Source organism: Neoarius graeffei, chromosome 24, assembly GCF_027579695.1.
Source record: "Neoarius graeffei isolate fNeoGra1 chromosome 24, fNeoGra1.pri, whole genome shotgun sequence".
Classification (NCBI taxonomy): Eukaryota; Metazoa; Chordata; class Actinopteri; order Siluriformes; family Ariidae; genus Neoarius; species Neoarius graeffei.
In genome coordinates, this window is record NC_083592.1 from 3,238,537 (window position 1) to 3,251,485 (window position 12,949).

The following is a 12,949-nucleotide window of genomic DNA, read 5'->3' on the forward strand; positions in this document are numbered from 1 at the left end:
ATATTGAACAAAAATACAATTTGATTGATGAGTGTTAGTTTTTTCAAGTACTTTCGGTCCCTTAAACAGGGTGGGAGCAAATATTAAAAGTGCTGTACTGTAATTCCTCACCCCGTCACATTAAAGCTAAAACTCTGCACTGTGAGCTTGTCATTTAATTTTTACTCCAATATACTGTCTCTCAGTGGAGAGATGTTGCTGCAAGTGGCTCTCGAACCCATGATCTTTCTGCTATACAGAAAAGCATGGAAATATTTATACTCAAATGAGCACAGTTTTCTTCAGCTATTGGCCTAACCTCTTGGACACCTGCAACCAGGCCACTCTTCAACACATCTACCGGTAAGTGAAGTTCTTTGCTGGGGCTGTAGTCAAAGAGGATGGGGGCAGGTACATGAGATGTAACTTAACATGTAAGTTTTGCTCAGTCTCCATTCGTTAACATGAGAATGGGCGGAGTTAAAAATTGCAGCCAGCCCCTAGAGGTCCTCAGGTACTCCATCCACTCATTTACACTCACTGGTGGCTGTAGTGACACACTGATTCTGGACAGGACTCGGGCTGAACCTGGTGAGGTACAGTATATAATCATTCCTAGGACTGTTTTAAGTTCTCCCTTGTTTGTGGAGGAGGGCATGTCTGAATGGTGAGAGATTCACCAGAACAGTACAGTGGTGCTTGAAAGTTTGTGAACCCTTTAAAATTTTCTATATTTCTGCATAAACATGACCTAAAACATCGTCAGATTTTCACACAAATCCTAAAAGTAGATAAAGAGAACCCAGTTAAACAAATGAGATAAAAATATTATACTTGGTCATTTACTTATTGAGGAAAATGATCCAATATTACATATCTGTGAGTGGCAAAAGTATGTGAACCTTTGCTTTCAGTATCTGGTGTGACCCCCTTGTGCAGCAATAACTGCAACTAAATGTTTCCAGTGACTGTTGATCAGTCCTGCACACCGGCTTGAAGGAATTTTATCCCATTCCTCCGTACAGAACAGCTTCAACTCTGGGATGTTGGTGGATTTCCTCACATGAACTGCTCGCTCCAGGTCCTTCCACAACATTTCCATTGGATTAAGGTCAGGACTTTGACTTGGCCATTCCAAAACATTAATTTTATTCTTCTTTAACCATTCCTTGGTAGAATGACTTGTGTGCTTAGGGTCATTGTCGTGCTGCGTGACCCACTTTCTCTTGAGATTCAGTTCATGGACAGATGTCCTGACATTTTCCTTTAGAATTCACTGGTATAATTCAGAATTCATTGTTCCATCAATGATGGCAAGTCGTCTTGGCCCAGATGCAGCAAAACAGGCCCAAACCATGATACTACCACCACCATGTTTCACAGATGGGATAAGGTTCTTATGCTGGAATGCAGTGTTTTCCTTTCTCCAAACATAACGCTTCTCATTTAAACCAAAAAGTTCTATTTTGGTCTCATCTGTCCACAAAACATTTTTCCAATAGCCTTCTGGCTTGTCCACATAATCTTTAGCAAACTGCAGACAAGCAGCAGTGTTCTTTTTGGAGAGCAGTGGCTTTCTCCTTGCAACCCTGCCATGCACACCATTGTTCAGTGTTCTCCTGATGGTGGACTCATGAACATTGGCTAACGTTAATGTGAGAGAGGCCTTCAGTTGCTTAGAAATTACCCTGGGGTCCTTTGTGACCTCGCCGACTATTACATGCCTTGCTCTTAGAGTGATCTTTGTTGGTCAGCCACTCCTGGGGAGGGTAACAATGGTCTTGAATTTCCTCCATTTGTACACAATCTGTCTGACTGTGGATTGGTGGAGTCCAAACTCTTTAGAGATGGTTTTGTAACCTTTTCCAGCCTGATGAGCATCAACAACGCTTTTTCTGAGGTCCTCAGAAATCTCCTTTGTTCGTGCCATGATACACTTCCACAAACATGTGTTGTGAAGATCAGACTTTGATAGATCCCTGTTCTTTAAATAAAACAGGGTGCCCACTCACACCTGATTGTCATCCCATTGATTGAAAACACTTGACTCTAATTTCACCTTCAAATTAACTGCTAATCCTAGGAGTTCACATACTTTTGCCACTCACAGATATGTAATATTGGATCATTTTCCTCAATAAATAAATGACCAAGTATAATATTTTTGTCTCATTTGTTTAACTGGGTTCTCTTTATCTACTTTTAGGACTTGTGTGAAAATCTGATGATGTTTTAGGTCATATTTATTCAGAAATATAGAAAATTCTAAAGGATTCACAAACTTTCAAGCACCACTGTACATTCATACATTCATTATAGCTCTACTGTGCACCATCTTCACCTCTCAGTGTCAATCTTCATCAAATTAAATGGAAAGGAATCAGATCTTTCAGTGAAAGTCTGCAGTTGGGAAAAAGTAACTTTGTGACCTGAAGCTTGATTTCAGAGTCAGAAATCGCACCAATCAGAATTCAGGATTCATTTTGAGTAATCAGAACTGAAGAGTGCAGGTTTATACAGAAAGTGACACTGGGAGATAAAAGAGAGGAAAGGGGTTTAGATTACATTATTTAGTATTTCCTTCCCAGATCTGAACACATTCTGCTATAATGAGAGAGAGAGAGAGAGAGAGATGGTCAGCATGTCATTCCAGTTCTAGTAGTAATAGTTTCAGTGTAATGAAGTCTTGCTAGAATTGTAATTTAACACAGTAAACACACACAAGCGGAGTGATACACAGTCAAATATCCCAGTACTGTTCTCCTGAATATCAACACTCTTCAACAGAACTTCTCCAGTCAGAGAGTGGACCAGAACTAACTGCAGTATAGTGATGTTCCTGTCACTGTGACTGGTTTCCAGCAGGTAAAACTACACCTGCATCACAGTGTGGACTGGGAGGGGAGAGCAAAACTGCTTCTTAAACACCCCAAACATCTGAGCCAGCAGACCTTCTACTGAAGTGAGGATGAGTGTAATGAGACACAGCCAGTGAGGGGAGAAAAGCTGGAATGGAGAATTATTTCATTTACACAGGTGAGAGCTCGAAAAGGACTCGCCCATCTCCAACATCGGACTACAACAGCGCAACACACAGGATGAAGTGAGGAGAAGTCTAACAACTATATTTCAGTTATAATGAGTTAAATAGGACCCCCACCCTCATCCCCCAAAGATCACACTGTTTTACTGCATCCCTCCAATATAAATACAACATTGAACTAAAAAGCTAAGAGTCAGGGAGTCAGGGTATGAGGAGGGAAAGTAAAATCATATTCAGTAATTGGCAGGTCGAAGGAGTACAACACCCACAATACACACAATAATACACAAATAATATCAGAGAATAAATACCAAATCCTGAAAACACAGGAAACAGATGGATTATTCCAAGAGCAAGCCAAAGAGGGCACAATAAATGATTTTAATATGCTTTAAGAAGTTCCTCTTTGAGTTTCTTTTTAAATTGTCTGAAACAAACAGACTGAATATGTTCTTCAGTGGAATTCTAAATCTTTGGTCTCTGAAAACATAAGTTAAATTTATTTACTCTTGGAAAATAACAAGACTGTTTATCTACAAATCATGTGTTATAGTTGTGAATTTGCTTTGCTGAGATAAAAAAAAATTATTGAAAAAAATACATTTGGACTTTATTATTGATTATTTATAAAAAGTACACATCATAAAGAACCTGCAACTGTATTTAGATAAAGCAAACAAAAACAAGGAATTGAGGGGAAAACCCTTTCCAACTTTTTTTTTAAATACGATTTATTTGTGATGCCACTTACATTTGCATTTTTGTGTTAATTTTACACTCAGTTTTACTTCTTTTATTTTGTGTGACTTTTCACTTGATAACATTAACATCCTCTATGTAGTCGTGGTTCTCGTGTTTGAGTTTAGTCCCTCATTAAATCCCCCTGTAGCACCCTGTACATTAGGAGCTGGGGATCAGGACTGTTCTCTGGTGTGAAGTCGGTGCTCATTCTTACATCCAAAAGCTGCACAGAACAATTAGAAGAAATCAAATCATTGATTTGAGCCTGAAAACTTCCCTCCTTCCAGTGAACGCTATGATGGGATTAAATTCTGCAGTAAATCGGGATATATGTACAGAGAAAAGAAGCTCATACACACTCCTCAAACACACACACACACCCAACCCAATCACACAGAAAACTACGAGAATTTACACAGAGAAAAAAACAAAACCCTAACAATCTAATAATCCCATTTTACAGCAATAACAGATTCACAATAAAAAGCCGTCCATTGAAACACAAAGAGAAAATGATAACATTAACATCCTATATACAAGTCCTGGTTCTTGTGTTTGTGAGCAAAGAGCAGATTAGCCCCTGGAGTAACGTGTGTGTGTGTTCCTCATCTCCATCTCCTCCTCTCTCCTAGAAAAACACACAGACAGAAACAGGATCAGCTCTGATCTGAGATTTAATGTGAGCTCAGACTTTTCTGCTGGATTTTCACTCCACACACACATTTTTATTCCATATTACACTGTAAACATCATCATGTCTTACTCTCTCACTCCAGCAGGAAGACACACAGCCACAGTTTAAGAGTTGTTGAAGGAAGAATCTCCTTCAGAGGCTGTTAAACATTCAAATCCGTCACAAAGTGAACTAAACACTGCTAATAAATAATGTAGTGGTTTTAAACATCATTTATGGATCATAAAGGTTCACTTACAGGGTTTGGGGGGAACAGGGTTGAATCCTGAAACACAGATGATGGACAGACAGTTATTATAAAATCTCAGTGCTGTGTTTGGCTTCATGAGATAATGAGTTCATATCAGTTTATTGTCTCGTCTAATTTATTAATGAAGATTAAAAATATGCAAAATATTCATCAAATCCTCTCAGAATGAGAAAGTGTAAATCTGTTCTCTGAAAACTTCACATCTGCCTCCTTCCTCCTCTCACCAGAGTTCCTCTTCTTCCAGAAGACAACAGCAGCGACGAGAGCGACGAGAGCGACGACGGCCACGACGACACCAATGATGACTCCAATCTGCCCTCCATCTGATCCTCCATCTGATCCTCCATCTGATAAATGAACACAGAGTCTTTATTCTCTGCTGCAGCAGTAAATCAGCTTTGACTCTGTAAATCTGGAGTTTTATTCGGACCTTTTGGTACTTCTACCGCTATCCCCTCCTCCAAGCTGCTGTGCTGAACCACGCAGGTGTAGTTGTGTTTCTGCAGCTCCTCAGCTGGGACTTTCAGAATGCTCCTCTTCTGGAAGCTTCCATCCTGGTTGGGTAACATCTCTGTGAGCTCCACGTCCTCAATCAGGTCCTCTCCGTCCTTCTGCCAGGTGATCATCACTGCTTTGGGGAAGAAACCTGTAGCGTGACACACCACCTCTGGAGAAGGAGAGTGTTTGTGGAACATGGCCACCTCGGGACGAACTGCAGAGACACACAGACACAAATATGAAATTCATTTATAAACAATATGAGAGAAAGCGTTTTTACTTGCTTGTGTTGCAATAACATCAATAAGATACAAATATCTGGGACTTCCGGTTGAGCAGCCATGAGGTAGGCAGCATAATATCTGAGCTCCCCATCATCAAGAAACACGCCATATTTATTCGAAAGATTGTTAAGCATTTACAGAAGAAGTTAAAGAGGCATTTACAATGTCTCATCTCATTATCTGTAGCCGCTTTATCCTGTTCTACAGGGTCGCAGGCAAGCTGGAGCCTATCCCAGCTGACTACAGGCGAAAGGCGGGGTTCACCCTGGACAAGTCGCCAGGTCATCACAAGGCTGACACATAGACACAGACAACCATTCACACTCACATTCACACCTACGCTCAATTTAGAGTCACCAGTTAACCTAACCTGCATGTCTTTGGACTGTGGGGGAAACCGGAGCACCCGGAGGAAACCCACGCGGACACGGGGAGAACATGCAAACTCTACACAGAAAGGCCCTCGCCGGCCACGGGGCTCGAACCCGGACCTTCTTGCTGTGAGGCGACAGCGCTAACCACTACACGCCCGCATTTACAATATGCCCAAACCAAACCAAAAAAAAAAACAAAACAAAAAAACACCACAGGCGAAGGAAAGGACTCAATCAGCTGAGGAAGAGTCGGTCGAAGACAACACAGCTAGCCATCCTGACACGGGGGAGCTACAGGTGAATATGGACATGGCTAGCCTGCAAATGATACTGCAAGAACAGAGAGTTTCGGCAGGAAAATGCAGACACTCTCCGAGAAATACAAGAGGACATTAAGGTAACTAACAGTCGAGTCGACAAGGCTGAAATGCGAATTTCAGAGACAGAGGAAAGAGTGCAGGGGCTGGAGGAGGATACGAGGGAACTGCTAAAGCTACAGGCTAAACTGGAAGATAAGCTAACGGATCAAGAGGGAAGAGCAAGACGGGAGAATATAAGAATACACGGAATAGAGGAAGGGTCAGAGAACAACTCCACATTGATAACATTCGTGGAAAATTTGCTGAGGGAAAAACTGGAGCTGCCTCAGACTGACGATCTCAAGATCAAGCGCGCGCACACCACACGTTGGGACCGAAACCACCGTCCGATTCTCCCCTGAGATCCATAGTTGTTAAATTCTCCAGCAGCAAAACTAAAGAAGAAATCCTGAAACTGGTATGGTGAAAAAAGGGGTTTCTCTATCAGGAGAGAAGAGTTTTTGTGGATCATGACTACGCACCGGAGACCCTCAGGAAGCGCCGGGAATACACGGAGGCGAAGAAGGTGCTGAGAGAGAATAACATACGGTTCCAAACTCCTTTCCCAGCCAGAATGAGAGTGTTTTATGAGGGACAGACATGCCTCTACAACTCAGCAGAGGAGGCTACCAAGGATATGGTGAAAAGAGGTCTGTCCGTGACAGTATACAAACCACCAACGAGCTGGACTGACAGAATTAAGAATCTGATGCGGCACAAAATCCGGTCCCCGAGAGGAGGAGAGCAACAGCCAGAGGCGCAGCGGGATGGTTTCAAAAGGAGACTGGACGTTTTCAGACAGGCTGACCGGTGAACTTTTGTCTTGGTGCGGATTCTCCACGGTAAGGAGGCATAATAGTAATGACTATGGAACAAACTATTAATAAACCACCACTACGGAAGGCGTTAGGGCTACGTTAATGACATTAATAATATAATTTGTCTGATTGAGGAAGGTCTGACTAAGCTAAAAGCATGGAGCACTTTGAAAACTTTAAGGAAGGCCCTCCACACCTAAGGATGTATGGAGGCTTTCCCTCCGAGCTGGCAAAAGATCTCGGCTCCTTCAGGGTTACAAACAAGACCTCAAAACAGGAAGTTTAACCTGAGACACTGGTAAAATGTACCAAGTTCACGTTTTCACGGGACTGTTCTATTCCTGTTCTTTATTGTGTTTATGTTTTTACAGAGTTTGAGCGGGGGGGGGCATTAGGATTAAAGGCAGTACTTGGATCTACAATGGAAAGCTATAAAGTTTCACTTAGGTTGGCTTCTTATAATGTGAAGGGTATACTTAACCCAGTAAAAAGAAGTAAAATTCTGGGCAAAATGAAAACAAGACAAGGTAGATGTAATATTTCTGCAAGAGACCCACTTAACTGACTCCGAGCATGCTAAACTTAAAAGGCAGGGCATTAATCAGGTTTACTCAGCGTCCTATAAAACGGGACACAGAAGGGGGGTGGCAACACCTAAGATCAACAAGGGTCATTTTTGAAAAGATAACAGAAATCACGGACAAGGAAGGAAGGTACAATATGGTTGTAGGAAAAGTAGAAGGATCAGGAGTCACTCTCTTAAATGTATATGCACCTCCAGGTGCGACGTGGGGGTTCTATTGACACATTTTTGATCTAATGATTACAAAAGCCCAGGGAATGGTGATTTGTGGTGGTGACTTTAATCTGAGACTGAATCCAAAGTGGGATGTGTCAAGATTAACTCAGACTCAGAATAATGCAGTAGGCAAAAAGGTGAGAAGGATGATAAGAGAGATGGGTATTTGTGATGTATGGAGGGAGTTCAATCCTACAAGTAGAGACTATACTTTTTATTCCTCACCGCACAAAACTTACTCAAGGATTGATTATTTTTTTATGTACAGTAAAGATATCGGTTTGGTAAGGTCATGCAAAATTGGAATAATGGACTTGTTGGACGATAGTCCGGTTTAGCTAGATTTAAATCTAAAAAATAGCAAAAATACTTTCTCCTGGAGGCTTAACTTAAATGCATTTGAGGGCAAAATGAAGGAGGAACTTCAAGAGGAAATTCAGTTATACTGTACCTGTCAGAAAACGATAATGGGGAAGTGTCCCCACTTATGGTATGGGATGCAGGCAAGGCTGTTTTGAGAGGGAAAATCATTGCGAAATTGGCATTACAAAAGAGGCTCAGACAGGAAAAAATGGATAAACTAGAAAAAAAAAAAGAGTTAGGAAAATTAGAAAAAAAAAACATAAAAAAAGATACCCAGTTGGACATTACTCAGAAAATTAGGGGAATTAAAAATCAGAGAAAAGAAATCTGAGGCAGACATTCAGAAGAAACTAACCTTTCTGAAACAAAGTTATGATGAAGTAGGTAGTAAATCAGCTAAAATCTTGGCATACAGATTAAGAAAACAAGCAGAGAGAGTAGTACATAAAATTAAAGACCCAATAACTAAACAAATGAAATATGACTTTCAGGACATTCACAGTTGTTTTGAAAGATACTACAAAAGCCTGTATGCCCGGATGGCCCATAAGGGGGACAAATCACCTGAATCTCTGCTTGCATCACTTAACCTCCCAACAATTACAGAAGACCAGAATAAAGTCCTATTGGCCAATGTGACTATAGGGGAACTGCAAAAGGCAATCTCTAGACTCAAGCCTGATAAGTCTCCAGGTTCCGATGGATTTACAGCGGAGTGGTAGAAGACTTTTAGTGATTCTCTATCTCCATTGTTACTGAGAACATTCTATGGAGCACTTGTATGTGACGTCACAGCCGATCCAGATTGTGACAGACGCCATCTTGTCGGTCAAACGCCATATTCTGCCTTCTACTTCTGCTTTTACTTCTACCTTTTCTTCTGGAAAACCCTACTATATACAATTCTACTACAACGGCTGCGGCTACAAGCTCTCCCTACCTGTGCACGGTTTTTATGTGTATTTTTGCGTGTTGTTCGTCTGTACCGGACTTCAATATCCACTACAACCGTATGGACTTACTGGACATTGGTTTCCAGCAGAAAATGACGGTTTGTAGTGATTTCCATCACATGCACAACATTCCGGACGAGAAAAAAAAAAAAAATTCCGGACGAGATAGCGAGACCAGCGGGGTCTCCGTGGATTGTTATCGGAAGCAAAGCGAAGGAGGCGGCGCCGGGAGCAAAAGCGAGGCTGCAGGCAGAGCCGGCCTGTTGACTAAGCTCAGAAAACAGCCACTCAAACCTCCACTGCCAAGCCTCTACCTCTCCAACGCCAGATCCATGTAAACAAGACGGACGATTTGGAATTACCTTATTCTATTCTATAATCGGCTGGTCAGTGCTATACTCAATACTTAAGTGACTTACCCATCCAATGAGGATTCTTGTTTACAAGATGCCACATCTGAGTCGCTGACAAATCCTGAATTTCTGTAAAGATAACTGTCCAGAGATTTATAGGCACGCAGTGTTTCACCACTGAACAGCGAGGGAAAGTTAATGAGGTAATTATACACGTCGGGTATTCCGCTGACAGTTCAAAATCTGGTCGTGAAAACTCCGTCCGGTAAGCCATAAGGGTCACAAATCTGTAGATCGTTTATTTTAGACATATATCTAGTTATCTGTTCATTAGAAAAATGAGCTGTGTAGTCCGTCGGTTGAAATTGATCCATTCTGTACACGAGTGCAGCAGTATTCAGCGGTGTTTTTGACCGACAAGATGGCGGTTGTGTACTTTCCGGTCACGTGACTGCAAGATCTCTATTGGGTCCTTCAAAAAGGGGGAAGATAGGACAGATTGCTCCAATTACCGCCCAATTAGTCTGCTGAATCAGGATTATAAACTCTTCACATCAATTCTAGCAAAATGTTTAGAAACAATACTCCCAGATTAGGGCTGAACGATCGATCGTTTTCGACCGAAAATCGCGATCTCAGACAACACGATTTTGGGATTGTCAAAGCCGCGGTTTTTCTCAGTGCTCCTAAACTGACCCATGTTTTGTTTCATCAATAAACTGTCCTCAATTTTTACACTACAGACAAAAAAAATTACATCTATGTGTTCAGTAGAGCCTTGTGGCACTCAATGTGAAAGAATTTTGTGAATATCTTCTTCCATTTTCGTGTAAATCCCCGTTGTTTGGAGGGAGCACTCTGAGGAAAAACTGCCCTCTCTGTGTCTCTGTGCTCAGCACACAGGAGGCAGGGGCTGCTCGCTCTCACACAGGAGGCAGGGGCTGCTCGCTCTCACACACAGGAGGCAGGGGCTGCTCGCTCTCACACACAGGAGGCAGGGGCTGCTCGCTCTCACACACAGGAGGCAGGGGCTGCTCGCTCTCACACACAGGAGGCAGGGGCTGCTCGCTCTCACACACAGGAGGCAGGGGCTGCTCGCTCTCACACACAGGAGGCAGGGGCTGCTCGCTCTCACACACAGGAGGCAGGGGCTGCTCGCTCTCACACACAGGAGGGAGGGGCTGCTCGCTCTCACACACAGGAGGGAGGGGCTGCTCGCTCTCACACACAGGAGGGAGGGGCTGCTCGCGCTCACACACAGGAGGGAGGGGCTGCTCGCTCTCAGAGAGACACAGCCTTGTAGCCTCAGGGCAAATCATACATTCACACAGTACAGTGCAGCTCCTGCAATAGCAACTGCTGCGCGCACTGCATCACTCTCACAATTTCCCACAGGGGAATTGTCGGCTCTAGTTATAATTTATAATGCTTATGTACATTCTTTTACAGGAGTGCAATATTTTGATGCTGCTGAGCCATTGATCAACCTTTTTTTATGTCTGATATGTTGTAAATGGGAAAAGTAAAAGAAGCAAAAGTTTACTTAAGAAAGATGGCTCTCTTTTTATTTTAAGTTATTATACCTTGTTCCTCAGGCACTCAACGTTAATAAACAGGCCTACATTTGAAATCCGTTGACCTCAGTTTTCATTCTTGCATTAGCTTTATGGAATTCATTGTATTAATTAATTTGCACTGAAACTCGATTTAAAGAAAAAAAAATCGTGTTTGAAATCTAAATCGCAATATCTGCCAGAAAAATCACAATTCAATTTTTTTCTTAAAATCGTTCAGCCCTATCCCAGATAGACAGTTGGATCAAACAGGTTTCATTAGACAGAGGCAAACACAGGACAACGTTAGGAGGACATTGCATGTAATTAACCATTTAAACAATAACAATTTAGAGGCTGTCTTGTTAGGGTTAGATGCAGAGAAGGCATTCGACTCTGTTGATTGGTCTCTCTTATATAAGATACTAGAGAGATTCCAGTTCCACAATGATTTCGTTAGGACAGTACGAGTTTAACACTATAAACCAACAGCCAAAATTCGGATTAATGGCGGATCATCAATTAATTTTGATTTGGAAAGGGGATGCCGACAGGGCTGTCCTGTCTCTCCGCTCTTATTCACCATCTTTATAGAGCCCCTGAGTCAGTGGATAAAACAGAATGAGAAGATAAAGGGGATCATGGTGTCACAAGAATAACATAAAATTGCCCTGCTTGCAGATTATTTCTTGATATACTTGGGACATCCATTTCACTTCCCTTCCAGAATTGCTTGCAACCCTGAGGGAATATAGTCTATTATCAGGCTACAAACTAAACACCCACAAATCCCAAATCCTGACATTTAATTATTCTCCTAGCCAATTGATTAGAGGGGAATTTAAAGTGAGTTGGGAATCAAAATCAATTAAATACTTAGGTGTGAATATTCCAAAAGACCTGAACAGGATTATATCAGGGAACTAGGACCGCCTACTTTCCAAAATTAAATCTGATTTTACAAGATGGAATCTAGTGCCCTTTTTAGGATTAGGACAGAGGGTAGAAACAATAAAAATGAATGCATTACCCAGACGGTTATATCTGTTCCAAAATATACCAACAGAACTTCCAAAGGGAACATTTCAAGAATTAGACAAATTAATATCACGATTCATTTGGCAGGGGAAGAGGCCAAGAATCCGCTACAAGACTCAACTAACAAAAGACAAAGGAGGCCTCTCCCTCCCAAATATTAAAAATTACCACCAAGCGGTGCAGATAAAAATTTTGGTTAACATTTGCAATCCTTCCTATAAAGCCAAGTGGAAAGGGATAGAATGTCAGATATCCAGTGATATTCCGTTACAAGCAATCATAGGGGACAGTGGGTTGGTTACTTGCCTAAAAGACACAAATCCATGGATAAAAATATCACAGGATTTGGCACAGGGTAGTCAGTGAAAACAAGGCCAAAGAACCATATTGGATCATGAGATGGATAGGATAGGACTCAGATTTCTTACCAAACAGAATGGACGCAAGATTTAAACAGTGGGCCGATAAAGGGTTAACAAAACAGTGACCTCTATGAGGGGGGCACACTGCTATAATTCCAAGATCTTAAAAATCGATTCGATTTAACCAGTCAGGATTTTTATAGATTTTTGCAACTTAGACATTACTTAGAGAAAATAAGAAAGGAAGAGATGCAACAAATTAATTTGGGTATAGTGAAGATGTTTCTACTTGGCTACAGGTCAGACCCTGGCCGTGGAAATATATATATATATATATATATAATATATATATATATATATATATATATATATATATATATATATATACACACACATATATATATATACACATATAAATATACAAGATGGCGCCACGGACGGTTGCCTCGGTACTTCGCTCTCTCGTACTTTCTATGTTTTTGTGTATT

The 12,949-nt window shown here is 41.5% G+C and overlaps 1 protein-coding gene across 2 annotated transcripts in view; it reads right to left on the reverse strand.

Moving 5' to 3' along the window:
- Positions 1-12,949, reverse strand: part of LOC132872746 (BOLA class I histocompatibility antigen, alpha chain BL3-7-like) — a 223,758-nt gene that overhangs the window by 178,026 nt on the left and 32,783 nt on the right. The window contains exons 4-8 of one of the 2 annotated variants that reach the window (XM_060907796.1): positions 5,138-5,419; positions 4,932-5,054; positions 4,696-4,722; positions 4,527-4,596; positions 3,695-4,391 (exon numbers count right to left, since the gene is read on the reverse strand). In XM_060907796.1, the coding sequence (XP_060763779.1) occupies positions 4,562-4,596; positions 4,696-4,722; positions 4,932-5,054; positions 5,138-5,419 (467 nt within the window). In that variant the 3' untranslated portion in view covers positions 3,695-4,391; positions 4,527-4,561. Of the gene's footprint in view, positions 1-3,694; positions 4,392-4,526; positions 4,597-4,695; positions 4,723-4,931; positions 5,055-5,137; positions 5,420-12,949 lie in introns of those variants that run through there. The other variant, XR_009651482.1, reaches the window with a different exon arrangement.